Consider the following 18987-nt stretch of genomic DNA (forward strand, 5'->3'; position numbering starts at 1 on the left):
CCCACTGTGGAAACAACATCTTCCCAGCTTTCTCGAAATTAGATTGTAATAGTATGGCCGTGTTGCCTCAATGTTTAGCTTGAAGGAAGTTCCCTGAATAGTAGACACACTCCTGTTCAAGTAATGTCACAAATCGTCTTTCAAAGGAAATAGGTTTATTTATATCTCTGTTTTTAAGCCACCCTGAGTTATGTAACTTTCTTTCCCTGCGTTAATAAGAATCAGCCGTAGCTGTCCTTTAAGCAGAATGCTGAGCGAATTGAGCCTAACACCACCTCACAGATAGTGAGAAAAGGAAGTGAGGCAATGAGAGCACTCTGGGAATCAGAGAAATCATCGATGCAAAGTAGTTTTACCTCAAATTTCAGTTTTGAAGCACAAATAATGTTACATGTTGAGTTAGAACAGAAAAGAGAAAACAAAAGATGCAAATCTGTTCTAAAAAAATCAACTTTTCTCAAGTAAAAGGAATGTTGTTCATTTCAAGTTTTACTTTGTAGATTAGAGTAGGAAACAGGAGGAAAAAAACCTGTTGACTATTGTGATTCTAACACACAGGCTTGGTGATAGCTCACCTGGTAAAGAGAGATCAGAACTCAAATAAAAAGGTAAAAAGACATAACATCTGTATGATATTCATGTACTTTTTTTCAATGTGAAATTTTGTCAATTCTCTGTATAGATAGGTGTTTATAGAGGATATGTTCTTGATAGGTACAAAAATGTTGTACAATGTAAATATTCCATACTTATGAATTGTTAAACAGTTGTCAATGATACACTATACACTGAATGGTGCACTTTTCAAAAAGCATTGTTAATATCCCTAGAAGTATATACATAAATGTCTACATTCATAAGGAAGAGCTAGAAGTCTGCCACATTGTTTTTATTGAAGTGGGATTGAAGGCCATCCTGTGTGCGATTACTTCTATGTAACGCTTTTGTAATAAAACAAACAAAGGTAGGCCTTTCTTGTAAAGTTCAAACCCATTACAAATATGCTTGCTATAATTGATGTATGTTTGTTATAAGTGCTGGAAGAGCCCCCAATAAAATGATCTTAAAAAAAAAAATTCAAACCCATTAAGGAGTTTGAGCGTTCCGAACTCAAAGCCTCAGAATGAGTGTGTTTTTTGCATTGTTAATGACCCTAATCATAATGCGGACAGAAACAACTCTTTTTCAGTGACTGCTTCCTTCCCAGTCCCTCAATTCTTATTTACATCTAATTTATATATTTGTACCCCACCTTACGCCCACAAAATAAAATAAAATCTGGCCTTTAAAAATTTATTGGAAAAAAAATTATTTTGGCAAGATCACTAATGATTTAGTTTTAGAAATTAAAAAATTAAGCTTCACAGCCGCGCTACAAATAGGCTGATTTTAGAGCCAGTCGCATCTCCAGTTTTCCTCGCCACTTTCTCCCAGCCGACCTTTGTGAGCGCCTTTCTATTTCATTCACAAATTGTCAGATGTCGGTTTCCCTTTGCTCATTTTAAAACTGTCTGTATGATTTTCAGAGCTTGTTTGAAGTGAGCGTGGTCTTCGCCCACCCAGAAACAGTCGAGGATTGCCACTTCCTGTAAGTTGCTCTGTCAACAAGCATGTCAGTTGTGTAGTGTTTTTATAATGGTCTTTGGTTTTCATGAAAACAGTACTGCTCTCCTTCCTGATGAGCGTGTGGGCTCTCGCCATGTCCTGGGGGTGTAAAATGTGCCCTGCAGCCCAAGGGCCTACGCTGACCAGCCCAACTCAGATAGGGGTTCATTCCGTCTGCCTCAAACATCCTGAGTGAAGCAGCCATGTTGTTTAAAATATGTGTGAATTATACCCACCCCACAAGGAACTCATTAACCATGTATGTGAACTTGAATTTTATTTTAGAGGCACCATATGCCCAGATTGCTTCAAGCCAGCTAAAAATAAGCAGGTAAGGATTCATTTTTACTTCTTACCCTTCTGTGAGTTTCTACTAAACTGAGCTTCAGACTAACAACAAAAAGGAGAGGTGTCTTAGACACGGAGCAGCCCTGGCACACCCAGACTCAGCCTGTAAATACTTCCATTTGCTGTGTGTGTGTGTGTGTGTGTGTGTGTGTGTGTTCGTAACTTCTCCACACCGGCTAGGGGTGTAGAAACTGTCCAAAACTCCTCATGTCATTTAAATTGAGGGCAACCATTCCTGTTATCCCTTGGGAACATTCAAATTTGAGGTTTTTTAATCCCAACATTATATCATCTGGGAAAATCCTTGGTAAACTACTCAACAGCATTCCAAATGATTTGTTTCCTATCAATAGTTCCAGAAACGTGTGTTTTAAAAATGTGATCCAAAGTAGAAGATTTTACTGAGACTACTCCTGAACAAATGAGAATTCATATTAGTTGAGCCCTAGTGGCACAGAGGTTGCGCACTTGCTGCTAACTGGGAGGATGGCGGTTCAAACCCACCTGTTGGCTCTGGTGGAGAAAAGGCCCGCCACGTGCTCCTGGGAAGGTGATGGCCTAGACAAGCAGGGCAATTCCCTCTCATCAGGTGGGCTCGCCCTGAGCTGACAGCCCCCGACAAGACCAACGACAACATTTCAGGCTTCGTTCACAAAAAGGACAGTTGACTCACACCCTTCTCGTTAGGCGCTGTTGAGTGGGTCTGTACACCCACCTGGCAGGACCTTGTATGGCACCCCCAGCTCGGCCGGCTTTGTGCAGGTATCCGAGCGTTGCCACTTACCACGTACTATACGCACATCACTTTTGATTCTTACAGTGGTGAGCAAAAGTCTGAGTCTCTCCTCAAAAACAGCATCTATTTGTCTTCTGTTTTGCTCGGACTCCTGCCGGCCCTTTCAGAACCGAGGACAGTTAGTTGCGAACATGTGCTCAATGCTCCATGCAGAAGCCGCTAGTGAGGGCGAGATCTTTAGGAACTACGGGCAAGCCCAAGCAGCACCTCTCCCTTTTTCACGTCCTGACACAACTAGAACATTGTTGCCACATTTGTTCAGGCACCTGAGGTTGGTCCAGCTCAGAGGGGGCAGGCCTGGAGGGCCCCAGAGCCCTGGGGAGCGAGAAGGATCCGCATCTGCGTTCTCCGGTAGCCTCAGTTCACCATACTAGTTGGGAATCTCTGCCCAGGTGACCTCTAAGCCATGCTCATATTGGAGACTCAGCTTTATTTTTGTTATCGCTGAGGAAATAAAGAAGTACCAGCATTAAATACTAGGATAAAGCGGTATTTTACAAAAATCGTACAGGCCATTTGACCAATGGGAGTTGTAAGGTCTGAAATGTAGTTTTCTCGCTTGATATCTTGGAGTAAATGGGATGACTTTCTGAGAGTCTCGCAGTCCTGGTGGCCTAGCAGATGAGACTTTGAGCTGCTAACCACAAGGTCAGCAGTTCAAACCCACCTCCCGCACCGAGGGAGATGAGGCTGTGTGTGCCTATAAAGATTTTAAAAGTCCCGGAACCTAAAGTGGGGGACAGGTCCCCACCATGAGTCAGAATTGACTCAGTAGCAGTGAGTTTGAGGTTTTTTGTCTAATAGCAGGCGCTTATTTTCAGTTTTACCCCTAATGTGATTTGTAGAACTCCCTGGGGCACCCCAGAGTCTGCCTTACAAGATCATTGCCTGTCTGATGAGAAACTGGTGAGAGGCCTGCATGGGCCTCCTTTTCAATTCAGTGTAATTTCTCATAATGGAAGACATCATTGTGATGAATGGTGGTAAACAAGTGTACATGCCCTGCGTATGCACTGCTCCGTCCCAGGAGGGACCACGTTGGTCCTCGCTTATTGGAAGCACCCAGAGTAATACAGCAGATGCCCTTCTGTGTGGCGCGGTGGACTTGCCAGGTCTGCCTGTAGCCGCTGAGTGATGTTCAGGTGCTAGGTGCCAGGGCAGTGTTGATGCTCATTCCTACCTTGGCAGTCAGCTTCTCGGTTCTCTCCTGTGGCTTCAGGAGGGTGACACTGGGAAGAAAAGGCGGGTGGATCGGTCTACTTTCTTCTTGAAGCCTGGGTGGGAGAGGATGCTTGAAGTGCGTTTCTTGCAACGTCATCACTTTGGTATTGGAAAAACATGCCGTTCCGAGAAGAGTGGGGCATACCAGTGAAGGAGACCGGAGCCCCACAACTAGCTGGTGTGTTACACACAGACTAGTTCGAAGGGCTGTTGAGACATGCTGACTACGGAACTGATGTTAGGAGGGCTTCCGTGTGATTTATTCTCGGGACACTATGAAGTATCGCCTCCTTTTAAGTCTATGAAACCACCGAATTTGTCCCACCGTGTTCTCATGTCACCTCTGCTGTTTTCTCGTCTAAGTAATGAAACGTCTCCTTTTCCTTCCACCGCGTCTAGTCGGTATTCACCAGAATGGCGGTCATGAAAGCGCTGAGTCAGATAAAAGAAGAGGATTTCCTCAAGTAAGTAGAAACAAAGAAGCATAGGGCATCTTAGAGTAAAGCGACTGCTCGGGAAAGTCTGGGTAGGGTGACCCTCATCTAAGACGAGATGTGTTCAGGGACTGGGATTTGGGGGGGTCACCATTGTATCCCCCACCTGGCCTACTACCTGGGCTGTGTTGGTGTTCGATAAGTATTTGTCAGACTAATACCTGAATCTAGCAATAACCCGGCACTCTGGTAGAAGAGAGGTTGAGATCCAAAAAGGGCCTGACCTTGCCCCAGCCTTCGCCCGGGTCCTCAGAGCAAGCCTGGAAGTGGGTCCCTCACACCCTCATCCTGGAGCGCCTAGAGGGTCCTCGCCTATGAAAATATGCTGGAACACAGAAGGTCTTACACGTCTCAGAACCCTCATTGTACTCGGTGACCCTCATTGTCCCAGTTATCCCTCCGGAGCGTCCTCCGGGAGGTCCGTCTAATCATGAGAGGAGCAAGGCGCCCTGTAGCTCACTGTGGGCCGGGCAGACAGCTGACACTCCGCTGCCTACAAGCAGGGTGGTGATTGAGTTCAGCCGGAGCCCCCTCAGAAAAAAGGCCGTCTCTTTCTGGAGACTCCTGTGAGCAAGAACTGGGAGGACCCCACCTGCCCCCTGACCAGCGTGGCTCCTGTGAGTTGGCACCAACTGTTCGTGTGTGTTTGTTCACTGGTGCTGACTTTGAACCTGAGCCGCCTACGGGAAATACATTTCCTTACATTGTAGAGAGTGGAGAGTGGAGGCCCTCCTCCATACAAGCGATAGATCCGAGTTTCTGACCGATTTCCCTGCGAAGACATCTCGGGAACTCAATGAGAATCCCAAGCACCACATTTGGGGGGTTAAATGCGTATCGCTAGTGACAGGTGGATTCTCACCCCACGTGTGACTTTGGAAGTTCCCAGATGGTGGAGAGAGAGTAAAGCGATAGCATAGCACTGCCATGCTCTGCTCCGTCTGCCTCTGTGATCTGATCCCCGAAGGCCTGGGTGGGGAGGAGAAGGGAGGAGGGAGGGAAAAAAGGACGGTGTGGCTTGCTGACTTAGGCGGCCAGGCGCCCAGCATGCAGCGGTGCCAGATGAGAGGGGTCACGTGAACCAGCAGCAAGCGTCTGTGGGCAGCAGAATGGAGAGGGCCCCGGCAGGCTTCCACCTCACAGACCCGGGGCTGTTGGAAGTGATCATCAGGGGCACACACAAGGTGGTGCGGAGCCAGGCTTCCCTAAGACAGGCTGGCCCACCGTGCATGAAGAGTGGTTGCCCCGAGGCCCAAGGGGTCTACCTGCATTGCTCTGAAGCAGACAGCTAGGGAGAGGCTTTGTCCCAGAGAGAGAGAGAGAGAGACAGACAGACAGACCCAGGCTGTGCTTGAGCGGACCCATCTCAGTGACGGGATCCAGTCTCTTGTCTGAGAAACAGAAGCCGTAACGTGTGCTTTGTTCTGCAGGTGGTTTCCCTGTCCTCCAAACCCGCCCAAGGCCGTGTGCTCCGTGCTTGAAATGGAATGTGCCCACGGTGCTGTCTTCGTGGCTGGTAACAACTCAGTCTAGAGTCTAATTCCACTGTCCACCCGCTCTCCTCTCTGAAAGCCCCGTGGCCCCTTCTCTGTGTTGTTGTGATGGTTGTTACTCTCTTCCGACGCCGTGAGTTTAGCTGCTTCTTGGCCGCAGGGCAGCCTTCGGATCTGTGGGGCAAAAGGCTGTGTGAGGTGTCAGGCCCAAGGATTCCAGAATTCCCCAAAGAGAGCCAACTGGGAACAGGGGTAGATGTGGGTGGGAATCCAGGACTGCTCAGGAGGAAAGTGCAAAGCCAACGTGGGAGGGAAAAAAAAAAAAGGTTCTACTCCAGAATGACTCAGCACTTTTAGCTTCTGCCTGAACACCACCACCTTGTTACGTTGGCTTTCCCAGGAGGTAATCTGGCAGAAAAATTCTTGTTCTGGAAGTTCTCTGCATTTCTTAAGATAGCTAAAATGAAATGGCTCTGCAGCTGTAGCACCCTGCCTTGGGGGCAGGGACGGGCTTCTGGCTTCACCTAGCCTGATTCACAAAGCTGTGAGCCATGTTCTGGTAGGGTGGGTTTTACAAAACTTCAGAATTTCCTGTATTCAAACTCTTTCGCATACAGCACCACCAATGATGGTTACTTCGAATGTGTTATCAAATCAGATGTAAAAGTATGACTTGCTCGGTTTTAAAGTGGCCCTTGGTGCATCCTACTGTATGACAGCCTATCCGATCAATCAGCCAATCCGATCGACTAATAATTCATGTTATTGAGCGTACCTTTAGCACTCCTTGGGTACACCATTCCTGTCATGCCTTTAGTCATCTCTTGTTACCTGTAGATCTTTTTACTTATCTACCTGTGTGTCCTCGCTCCCCAAATTAGATGATAAGTTAGCCTAGGGTTAGGCCTTGTTGTGTACGATAGCGCCTAGGGGGGTGGCACATGGTAAGGGCTTGTTGCTTTTCTTTGTATGCTGCGGGTTAATCGCACCAGTCCCTTCTTTGGTAGGGAGATACAATAAATACTCCAGGAATCTACCACAAACTCCTTGGATCATCGATGGAGAACGGAAGCTAGAATCTTCGGTGGAAGAATTAATCTCAGATCACCTGTTGGCAGTATTCAAAGCAGAGAGTAAGTGTTAATAAGAGCTATGATTCAAAGTACGTTTTCACTCCTCAAGATATTTCTTGGGGGTGACAAGGAGACCTCTACATTTGGTGAGTCACTGCCAAGCCTGGTGCCCCTGGCTGGCAGCTTCCATATCCCATGTTTTGTTGTGGGTGCTGGCCTGGACTAGGTTAGGGCCCAGGCGCCCAAACATTTCTTTCCTCTCTCAAAGTGACTGCACTCTTCTGGGAGCTGGCAACCACTTTAAATGAAGACACTTCCGCCCTGACCCTGGGGTTCATTGGCTGGTGCGGGCCTCTTGCTTGGAGAATCGGAGGAAATGAAACTGAGGATGATGGGTTCAGACATCATCCCTGGCAGGGGCCCGGCTCTTCTCTTAGCCCAGTGCCACGGGCAAAGGTCAGGCCGAGAGAAAATAAACCAACAGCAACCGTCCCCCAAAGGCTCAGTGGAAGTGGTGTCGTGTTTTCATTTCTTGGTTATCAATCACTGAGCCCAGTTTGTGGGATGAGTCGGGTCCCGTCAGGCGTCTGCTGCCCTTGCCTCAACAGGCCTGTCCGGGCCAAGGCTGCCGACAGCCTTGTGATCTCACCTAGCATTGGGCAAGAGATGAACGAGGACCTCACCCCGGGAAGCATGCCCGCCTCAGGGAGAGCGGCAGCTAGAGTGACATCCTTCTGTAGAATGGCTTCCCTGCATCAGTAGAGCCTTTTTTGAGGCACCAGCAGGACATCCGGCCTTCTCTCTGAGAAACCTTGAAAGGAGCCTGGCGATTAGATGAGATGCGGCTGCCCTTCCAGCGCTCTGCCCACCAGGAAGAAGTAGAAGCACTTCACACCACATCCCTCGTGGAGCTGGCTCACCATGGGGCGATGCCCCCTCCTCTTAGCTGAGTGTTGTTGTTGAGAAGACACGTAGCAAACCGTGCCCCGATGCGGCCATCTCAGCATGTGCAGTCAGGCCAGTGGCACTTGCCGTGGTCTTTGAGTTGTGCGACCATTCCCGCCCCACCCATTGCTCCCTCTAGTCTCACTGCTGTCAGTCTGATGCTGTAGAGACTCCAGAAAGGATGGAGTCGATGAGAATTTTAAGTTCCTTGCTGAATTTTCTAGATGGGCCCTTTCTCTAAGTTGCTAACATTAACCATTTAATAGTTTGTAAAGATAACATGAGGTTCTAGCTTTTTAGCTCAACTATTTTTTAAAATCTCTTTAAAATCATTTTATTGGGGGCTCTTACAGCTCTTATAACAATCCATACATCAATTGCACCAAGCACATTTGTGCATGTTACCATCATCATTTCCAAAATATTTTTTTACTTTTGCCCTTGGTATCAGCTCCTCTTTATTCCCCTCCCTCCCGCCCTCATGAACCCTTGATAATTTATAAATTATTTTTATTTTTACACCATCCACTGTCTCCCTTCATCCATGTTTCTGTTCATCCCCCTGGGGTGGGAGTGAGGGTGGTTATACATCAATCATTGCAACCGGTTCCCCCTTTCTCCCCGCCACCTTCTTTCTACCCTCATGGTATCGCTACTCTCATTATTGGCCCTGAGGGATTTATCTGTCCTCGATTCCGTGTGTCGAGAACTCTTACTTGTACCAGTGTACATGTCTAGCTGGATTTGTAAGGTAGAACTGGGGTCATGATAGTGGGGGGGCGGGGCGGAGGAGAGTAGCAGTGTGTCCCTTCCTTGTGACCCTTCTGGGAGGGGATGTCCAGTTGTCCACAGATTGGTTTTGGGTCTTCTGATGCCTGATACCTGATCCCGTGGATACCTCGTGACCACTCGGGTTGGTGTGCTGCTTCCATGTATGTGGGCTTTATTGCTTCCCTGCTAGATGGCCACTTCTTTTACTTCAAGCCTTTAAGATTGCGCTCAGTAATTTCTCTTTAATGCCCTCCTCTCCATTGATTTTAGACCTTTAGTTGTTCCCGGGTCCCTGGGTTTATTGGCTTCCTCCTCGCTTTCCCCACCACCTCCTCTCCCCTGTCCCGCCCGGAACTGTTGTTTCTGTTGCTTTCTCCTTGGGATTGTTTATCCTGTCTATCTTATATAGGTAGACAGGAAACAGAAACAAAACCAAAAAATATCCTATGAATAGTTCCAGTTCTGTCTGCTGACCCTTATGAATGTTTTCCAACCGGGTCTGATGGTAGCGCCAAGCCCTGCCCCCCAGTGCAAAGTTCATTTTCAGAATTCCTCGGGGACTTTGCTGCTTTGCTCCCTTTGCTGCTCTGTTGCACTCCCTTTGCATTAAGCTCTGATGGGTGTGTGTGTGGGTGCAATTCCCACACTGTGACTCCGGTGCTGCCCCTTCTGTCCTCCCCCCCTACACCTCCCCTCCTCCATAATGCTTGGGTCAGTAAGGGGACATCGTGTCTCCTGGTGAGGCCAACCCTACGGTCCTCTATGTGCATTGGCTGCTCTGAGTGGGAATGTTGTCCTCGAAGCTTGGTGGGCCAGGATGCTGTTCTAACCCTTCTCTCTCTCACTTTCCCTCTTAAGCTTGCTCCTGCATGGTCGGGGCAGACATGCCGCTCTCCCGGGCTGTATCTTCAGTGCTGTCCTCTGTAGTGTACCCTCCCCGTGGTGGATTAGCGCCCTGTTCCCCCCAATGTGTTTGGCCCCCCCCACTGTGACCCTCCTCTTTCCCCCTTCTTTATGTTGGTCTGCATCATTGGACTTGGTCTGTCCCCTGCTGGGTGCCTGTCAGACGGGCCCTTTCTCGAAGGATCATTAAAAAGGGTTTAAGGAACCCTGGTGGCGCAGTGGTTTGCCACTAGTCGCAAGGTCAGCAGTTTGACACCACCAGCTACTCCAAGGGAGGGAAGTAAGGCTTTTCACTCTCTAAAGAGTTACTGTCTTGGAAACCCACATGGGCACTTCTACTCTGGTCACTGTGCATCAGAGTGGAGGCGATGAGTTTGAAATTATAAAGAGGTGAGCATGAAGCTTTAGCACAAAAAGCATCTTTTCTAAACGGTTTATGGAGCTTATCAGAAAATCCCAGAAGCCTTTGGTTCTGATTGGTCACCAAGGAAAAGCCCCCTCACAACGAGGTTCTTCCCTCACAGTCTCTCATTTAGGTGGTTTGCTGTCCTTTTCTACTTGAGGGGCAAAAAATTGTCCCGACGCTGCAAGGAAAGCAACCTAGAAGTGCTCAGTGTCTAACTGTAAGTGGAAGAAATGTCCTGAAAACCATTTGAGACAAAGCAGACTTCCAGGCCCAGTGACGTTGCCAGGAACGTACTAGATGACACCAAAATGGTTTGTTCAGCATTTCAGCAGAAGTCTACTATTTGTGTATAAAAATATCCCTAGAGTTGTAACAAAAACATCTTTCATAAGTCCAGCTTAACGTGGGTCAAGATACCTACAAGGTTGACGCTCTTTGCCAACTTACTATTGAGCCTTTTAATTAGCTCTGATCAGAGCTGTCATTATTACTCGGTTACAATGACTCTTTGAATCACAAGGCTTTGTCTACAAATGCTACAAGCAGATGTTGTTTTTGCTGTTGCCGATGTGTTTATAGTGCCCAATTTTATTAATTTCCTGGTGGTTTAGCTAGTGTTGCGTTAATATTTGTGACTGTCCCAATCAATAACTTTTTAAAGAATGAAGCAACTAAAGCAAATAAGGGGGAAAAGTTCTTCTCAGTTACTAATAATGTTCTAAAGAATAATGTCGCAATTCAATGTAGAAAGATTTTTACCAAAACTACCACTTGTATTCATATAATTTAAGAAAGAATACATTTTAGCAATTTTCAAAAAATCAGCTATTATTCTATGATTAACTTGGATGATACGCATCAGTAAAGATTCCGCACAGTCAGCTACAGGAGGAGTCCATGTGGGGCTGTGGCCCCGAGTGACATACAACCCTGGTGACAGCACTGTCTGGGCTCTCTTGGCTCCCTGGCCACTCGTAGAGGCATGCAACCTTGCTGTCCAAAGGGCTGGTTAGTAGCGCAGATCTGTTTGCCGAGTGGCGCATGTGTAACGGCTCTGGGAGCTGGGTTGGCGCTGGCTGCTGCACCTTAGCTTTATTGCACTGGGAACAACCTGTAAGGATGACTCAGGGCAGCCTCTCCCTTACTGCCATTGAGCCGACTCAAAATGGTGACTCAAAATGACCCTGTAGGGCCGAGGGTTTGCGAGGCAGTAGCTCTGTGGGTGTAGAAAGCCTCTTACTCCTTTGGAGTGGCTGGTGTCAAACCGCTGGCCTTGCATTAGCAGCCCAATACATAACCACTATCCCACCAGGGCACCTTACTGAGCAACCTCGCTCCGTCTGTCAATGTCCCTTCCTGTAGGTGGGCTGTCCAGTCACTTTGGGGTGGCACATCCTGTTGCCTACTTGTTTAGTCGATGAGTAATGAACTCTGACAAGATCAGTTTCCCTAGTGCATTTGTGATTTCTCTCCTCTGTTACCTGCTGTAAAACTGTCAGTGGCTGTCCCCCCAGGCACACGGGATGCTGCAGCCTTTTACAGCTCTCCTTCACACCTCGGTTGTTCTAGCTCTGGGAGGTTGCCTTTGGGGATCTCTGTGCCTTTCACAGAAGGCTTAAGTTACTCACAGTATTAGAAAGCTAAGACAAAGTAGACTGTAGGTCTAGACACCTCAGCCAAGTTGAAGCATGTATTTCCTGAAACCTACAACAGTGGCCCCTCTTCCTCTGTCTGCTGTTATTCATCATCATCCCAGGACAGTGTTAAGGCTTGTTCCCCAAAGGATTTCTCACTCTGGGTCTCAATTTGTTTTCTTGAGTTTTCATTCCTAACGGTGTAGTAAGTACCTCTCCCCCATAGTCTAGGTTCAGGGCTTCTCTGCCCAAGAGCCCAGTGCTCTGTAGTTCTTTCTTGATGGGCTGGGCTTTGTGGGACCACAGTTTTATGGGCTCAGGCTGCATTTGAGGTAAGCAGAACCCTGTCTGGGAGCCCTGTCGATCCCTTTCACCTCCCAGTCACAGCTGCGGTCCCTGTCACCATGGCACTGCCCCTGGTTACCTGGCCTCATGGCTGGTAGGGAGTGGGGAGTGGGCAGGTGAGTCTGCATCTTTCAGTTTCCAAGGTATCATTTTGAACTCTCGAGACCAGCGGTTCTGAACCTGTGTGTCGCAACCCCTTTGGGGGTCCAACGCCCCTTTCACAGGGGTCGTCTAAGACCATCGGAAAACACAAATATTTCACAATATATAATTACATATTGCTTTGTGCTTAATCGCTGTGCTTTAATTATGTTCAATTTGTAACAATGAAAATACATCCTGCATATCAGATATTTACATGACAATTCATAACAGTAGCAAAAGTATAGAGATGAAGTAGCAATGAAAATAATTTTATAGTTGGGGATCACCACATGAGGAACTGTGTTAAAGGGTCGTGGCATTAGGAAGGTTGAGAACCACTGCTCTCGACAGTGACAGCTACTTAGCTCTCAAAGCACATGCTGCTGGGGTTGTGGGCTAACCCCAAGTTCAGGGGTTCAAATCCAGTGGCCACACTAAGGGAGACAGATGGACAGCCTCAGGAACCCTACAGGGTCACAGGGTCACTATTAGTCAGAATTGACTTCGTGGTGGTTCTTTATGTCCCTCAGGTCCCTGGGAGCCAGGGAGCTTGTCTTGGCCTGCTCATTTAAAGGTTTGCCATTCGAACCCAACCAGTAAGGCCACAGAAGCCACACCTAGTGACCCGCTTCCCTAAAGTCACAGCCAAGAACTCCCTCCAGCACCGTTCTGCCCTGGAACACCTGGGCTCACCACCATGAGTCACCATCGACTCTGCCCCAAGAGGTCTGGTTTTCTGGTTCCCGAAAAGGTCGGTGGTTGGAATCTACCTTCCATGCTCGATGCAAGGATGACCAGACCATCTGCGCCCGTCAAGGCTGCCTGTCTCACACACTACGTGTCTGTGCTTCTCTGCCCGCCAGCATCGCTCTGAGTGGGAACCGGCTTGAGGCGGCAGGGCGGCGGTGGGGTCTCAAGTCTGCTTATTGACGGGGAGCGCCTCGTGTTGCTGTGGGCTTACTGCTCACTTGCCCATTGAAATCCAAGTGCAGGATGGGGGCGCCTTCTCTTGCTTACTGAGCAGCTTAGATTCTAGGCCTGCCCACCCGGCCCTTCCCAAGCCAGCCCAGCGCAGAGGGGAGCCCACCTCCTGGCAGCGTGCCGAAGACTCATTTTCCCTCGCCTCTGGGCTCCGAGGGGCGGGTGGGGATGCTAGTGAATAAACGCAGCCTCGCTGCTGCTTGGGGCGCAGCTGTGCGCCTGGGCTGTCCCCGCGTACTGTCTTACTGTCCACGTCGTCAGCTGCCCCGCGTACAATGGACGAAACGCGGCCAGTCACCCGCCACCCCCAGGGTGGTTGCAGATCAGAATGTGATGGTCCCCACTGGGTTGTCATTGGCTGGTTTTCAGGAGGTTGCTGGGCCTTTCTTCCTGCCCCATCGTAGTCTGGAAGCTCCCCTGAACCCCATTTAGCCTCCTAGCAACATGTAAGCCTCCACCCACCGGCAGTCAGGTGATGGCGGTGCTTGATGGTTATTGGTCGGGAACCAAACTGCCTGAGTCCACCGGGAAACCACTGCCGTCCCAGTAAAGCCATAGCTCCCTACAAACAGCAAGTTTGACAGGGATAGAAAAATTGTGCCCATCCTGTTGGCCTTTGTTGCCCTAATAGCTAACCCAAACCCGAACTTGCTGCCGCCGCTGAGCCAAATCTGACTCAGCCTGACCCTTTGGGATGGGTTTTCAAGGCTGTAAGTCACTGTGGGAGCAGAAAGCCTGGTTTTTTCCCAGGCAGCGGGCTGGTGGTGCTGAACCGCTGACTTTGTCGTTAGCAGCCCAGCGCTCCCTCCAGCACAGCTCTGGCATGCAGACACTTGTGCACTGGGAAGTTCAAGTGTTTGCAGCTCCCAGCCCGGCTGTGCAGTCGGGATCCCAGAACATCTCAGCCTTGCGCAGCTTCTGGTCCACAGTGCTGGCCCTGCTGTGCCCCTGGGTCTGCTCGTGAACTTCGTGGGCTCTCTTTGTGCTGGTCTCTACACTGCGGTGTCCACAGTGCAGGCTGGGCCAGACCGGCAGCTTCTTGACCTGACTCAGCCACCTGGCAACAGTATGACCATGGGCAAGTTATTAGCCTGTCTCTGTCTGTCTCAGCCTTTCTGTCAGTGCAACAGGGCGGCGTTAGGACCTGCCTGGCCGTGCAGCAGGAGGGAGCCAAGCGTTGAGAGTAACTCTTGCTCACAGGCGTGTTTGCTGCGGTGAGAACGATGAAATCATCCGTTGTTGACTCCGTTGAAGGGAGAGGCTGTGTGGCTTGAACCATTTTCCCTTCTGTGAGGATCCACTGATTTTAGCATCCACTACATTTTTGTGGGTGTTTTGTTTAAGACTCAAACCTTCCCCTGACCCTCCTCCACTTTCTTTCATTGAATTCAAGTTTAAAAAAAGCTGTTGCTTTGTTGTGCTTTGTTTTAGCGAGCGATGGTAGCTTTTCTGCCACAGGCTTGTGGCCAGGTGGCTGCGTCTTGGTGGCACTCTGCCGGTGTCCTCCCTGTGGTGGTGCCATGGGAGGGTGGGGAAGGTCTACATTGGAAGGCAGAAATGCCCAGGGCTGCCACTTGTTACGTGGCCTTGGGAGAAGAACCTACCCCTTCAGAGGCTCCACGTTCTTGCACTTCTGGCCTACCTCCTAGATTCTAGTAAGGACTACGTGGCATATGATAAGCACTCCTTGGCTGGTTAGTGCTTTCTTTTCCATTTCTCTCAGAGGTGAAGTGACTGACCCCTCTCCCCAGAGAGCCTCCTACAGGCTGTCTAAGACCTCACATTGTTGCTCTTCCCAAAGATTGGGACGTTTGATTTCTCTGATTTTTCTTTTCCCCCTTTATCTGCTTTCCGAAGGTTTTAATTTCTCATCCTCTGGAAGAGAAGATGTTGACGTGAGAACATTGGGAACCGGTAAGATTGCCACACCACTGCCTGACTTGAACGAACTGTCAGATGCTCACCCTCAACGCCTGAGAGCAGTCTCACCGCAGTCTCGTATTCAAAACCCCCGGGGGGCCGAGTCACGAGGCTGCCTGCATTACTGCGCTGCTTTTGTGAACCGCAGGCAGGTCTCACAGGGCTGTTCCTTCCGAGGTGATGAGAGACTGCCGCTTCATTCACTGGCACAGTGGTGCCTCCATATTTTTTCCCCTCCCGAAGTTGGAGAATGACTTGCTCCATTTAATAGCATCTCAGCAGTACCAGTACAGTTCTGAAGAGGCACTTCATTCAAAAAGTGATTCTGCTCGCTTAGCCTTCATTCCGCTCATTTTTAAAACACGCACCAATACAACCCCGAGGATGAGAATGAGTCCGCCCTTCCTCTCCTGGCCCAAGGCATTTCTAGGCCTCCCCACCCCCACCCCGAGGCTTAGGCTAGGAGGACGGATTTCAGCCTGGTTCATCTGGGCACTGCAGTGTGTGACGGAAACCCACTTCTTCTGTGGGCGTCTGGGTTGTACAGTGTCATCAGCACAGGCTTCTTCAAAGAACACTGGGGGCAGCAGACATTTTCACCGACTGCCTGGACTGGGGCTCAGCAGCCCTCCTCCAAAGCCCCTTCTTTTCACACATCCTCCCCTCCCCCAGGTGTAGCCTAGCCACCAAACTTTCAGTCCTGTGTGCTCTGCCTGTTTTCACACCTCCTAACCCCCTTGCATTAGCCCAAATGTTAACGCCATCAACACGTTTCTGTTTCATGACGGGGGCGCGCTGCCAGGAAGGCCCTTTGCAATTGAGCTGGTGAATCCTCATAGAGTACATTTCACTTCACAAGAAATTCAGGAACTTCAGCAGGTAAACCACTTCCATGACATGGAAATCGTCCTCTTTCTGCGACTCTGTACCTGAGCTAGCATTGCTAATGGCTTGTCTTTTTCTGCTACTACAGAAAATTAATAAGTCGTCCGACAAAATCCAAGTACGGGACTTGCAGCTTGTCACAAGGTAAGAGTCACGTGCGGGGGGCCCCCCCCCCCCACGTCTCACCACCACCAACAACTGGGAGATGACTTCCCAAGGCAAGTCTTGGTTGAAGATCACAGGTCTGATGAGGGACTTGTATCCAGATACAGAAGCCTTATAGCTCCATGATAAGACACCGAGTGACTCAATAGAAACAGCAGGGACCTCCAGGCCTCCAAGGAGGACATACAGATACCCAGTGAGCACACGGAAAGACGCCCAGCACCATTCGCTGTTAGGGGGATACAACCCCAAACCACAGTGGGATCCCACCAGACAGCCATGAGGTGGCTCTAATGTCACAGCTAGATGGTAGCAGGGAGTAAGTGTTGGCAAGGATGTGGAAAAATCAGAACCCTCATACATTGCTGGGGTGGTGGGGGTGAGGTTGTAAGTGCGGCCACTTTGGGAAAGAGCTGGAACTTCCTCAAAAGGTTTAAAGAATTCCATGTGACCCAGTAATTCCCTTTCTGGACAAGTGCCCAAGGGGCCTGAAGACACGTCTATGTCTTGATTTGTATGTGATGCTCACAGTCGCAGTGTTAGCACAGGCAGGACGTGGAAACAACCCAGGACCACCAGTGGGTGCAGAGATAAACAAAGCATTGAGTCTTTGGTAATAGAAAGGAGTAAAGTACTGATGACACCTGCTATAACACGCATGACCCTTGAAAACATGCAGTCAAAGAGGCCAGGCACCAAAGGGTACATGTTGAATGATTCAGTGTTTAAGGAAATGTCCACAATAGAGCCTCAGAGACAGTCCAGCAGGAGGGCCACTAGGCACAGTGTCTTCCAGAGGTGATCAGAGCATTCTAAAATTGTGGTGACGGCTAAGTAACTGTAAACACATACAAAATCAAGTTCAAATGGCTGAATTGTGTGATAGGGGAGTTATAGCTCAAACTGACTTTGGTGTTTTGTGTGTGTGTGTCTCTTGGTTTTGTTTTAGGGAACTTTTGTGCAAGACTTGCTGTGTGTATTTTATATGTTCAGACAAACTTTCTGCTGTTCTTTTGGTTTAGAGAGGCACTAGGACACATGAAAGCAGGTGAAGAAGAGAAGACCAAGACCTATAGTGCCTTAATTTGGACAAATAAAGCAATACAGGAGAAAGACATTGAATTCCTAAATGACATAAAGGTATATGAAGTGCTCTCGTTAATTTTTTCCCCGTTATTTCTCTATCACCCAGACAGTGATCGATTGATCTCCACGTCCCAGTGTGCAGGTCTTGCGGGGGCGGGGGTGGGTGGGGGGATCTTCAGACCTCGGTGGAAGTCTGCCTTTGCCATTTATTTACCAGTCAAATGACTGGGCTGCTAGATGCAAACGCTGCCTCAGCCGTTCTTAGCTGTGTGCCTTTGCACAAGTTACTTCACCTCTCTGTGCCTCAGTGCCTTCATCTACAAAATTCAGAGAATTAAATGCGTTTGATCATGGCTAGCACAGCACATGGCGCATAGAAAAAGCAGCAGTGCTGTAGCTGATCATTTGGTCAGGCATTGGTCAGTGGGTCAGTATTTGGTCATCTGTAAGTATGTTGTGAGCGCCGCGGACTCAGCGTGCCTGTGGTTTCTCCTGCTCTTGCCAGCCTTCCACATATGGCAAGTTACAGCCTTACGACCCTCCCATCACTCATTTCAGTGGAAAACAGTTTGGTTTTCCTTCTCTGCCAGGTTCCACCTTGCACTGGTTCAGGATTTCTCAGGTGTTAGCTGTCTACAATAGAACTGATGTCATCCACATGAAGCTAAGATGAAGCGGATCACTACGATGGGGAGATAGTGTTCACCACCTCCTTGTCCTTCCGCCGAGCACGTCCATACCCGTGTGCTGGCATATTCCCCCCCACCCTTACTCCCGATGCTCTCTGTGAAGAGCTTTTACTTCTACATGGAAGGAGGAAGCTTCGATAGGCAAGAGGTGCATGCAGTTACTGCTTCAATGGGCAACATGATGTGGCAATCTAGAGCAACTCAATAGAGGGCCTGGTGGTGCGGTGGGCTAAGCTGTGAGGCCGGAGGGCCACACCCACTAGCTACTCTTGATGGGGAAATGAGACTGTTTGGTGCTGTGAAAGGTTCACCATCTTGGCCACCCCCAAAACAGGGTCACTTGACGTCGGTGCTTGCTCGTTGGCAGTGGGCAGGGGTCACGGTCCCAGCTCCTCTGTAGAGGGACTGTTGTGCTTGTTCACCATACAGTCCCGTGCCACCCTCGTGCCACCCTCCCGATGGCTCTTGTGCCGGAGCCCAGTGTGGCATCCACAGTGTCCATCCATCTTGTCGAGGGAGGCCACTGTCAAAAACAGTGTGAGAGATGAATCTTTATTCTCATAGGAAAATATTACCAATAAGAGCTAAAGGGGAGAAACACAAGCTATAATAATAGGCTGATACATTTTGTTCATACACACACATTTGTAGAAAACAAATTGTATGGCCAAAGAATGTCATACAATTAGGTTTATATTGATCAAGAAAAATATAAACACCAATAGAAAGAGACAAAGAATATGAATAGGCAGCTGAAAGAGAGTAACCCCGGGTGGCCAGGAGTCACCCGTGAAAGTGTCGCGTGGACATGGCTTTCTTCCCATCCTGCTGTTCTCTCCCTCCCCTGGGGTGAGGTGTGGGATGGAGGAGGAGGGACTGCTGATGACAGAATGAAAGCCAGGCCGCCCGGCTCCCTGGCCAGCCCACCCCCGGCAGCCTGTCGCAGACATAGCACTCCCACCCAACGGCCAGTCTCTGAGTTGTGCACTGAGTGTGTTCAAAGTTGGGAGAATCGTCGAGGACGCTCTGGAAACATGGTGCCTGTCCTTCAACAGGGAAGTGGGAGAATAAGTTGGAATAGGT

At 49.1% G+C, this 18987-nt stretch overlaps 1 protein-coding gene across 1 annotated transcript in view; it reads left to right on the plus strand.

Annotated features, from left to right (window-relative positions):
- PUS10 (pseudouridine synthase 10) overlaps positions 1 to 18987 on the plus strand; it is an 87014-nt gene that overhangs the window by 59066 nt on the left and 8961 nt on the right. The window contains exons 7-15 of the mRNA XM_004710202.4: positions 1527 to 1588; positions 1891 to 1936; positions 4370 to 4434; positions 5895 to 5980; positions 6965 to 7090; positions 15017 to 15073; positions 15882 to 15958; positions 16053 to 16108; positions 17152 to 17269. Of these exons, the coding sequence (XP_004710259.1) occupies positions 1527 to 1588; positions 1891 to 1936; positions 4370 to 4434; positions 5895 to 5980; positions 6965 to 7090; positions 15017 to 15073; positions 15882 to 15958; positions 16053 to 16108; positions 17152 to 17269 (693 nt within the window). The remainder of the gene's footprint in view (positions 1 to 1526; positions 1589 to 1890; positions 1937 to 4369; positions 4435 to 5894; positions 5981 to 6964; positions 7091 to 15016; positions 15074 to 15881; positions 15959 to 16052; positions 16109 to 17151; positions 17270 to 18987) is intronic.

This window comes from Echinops telfairi, unplaced genomic scaffold, assembly GCF_000313985.2.
Source record: "Echinops telfairi isolate 266 unplaced genomic scaffold, ASM31398v2 ScPeMD7_2573;HRSCAF=3158, whole genome shotgun sequence".
Taxonomy (NCBI): Eukaryota; Metazoa; Chordata; class Mammalia; order Afrosoricida; family Tenrecidae; genus Echinops; species Echinops telfairi.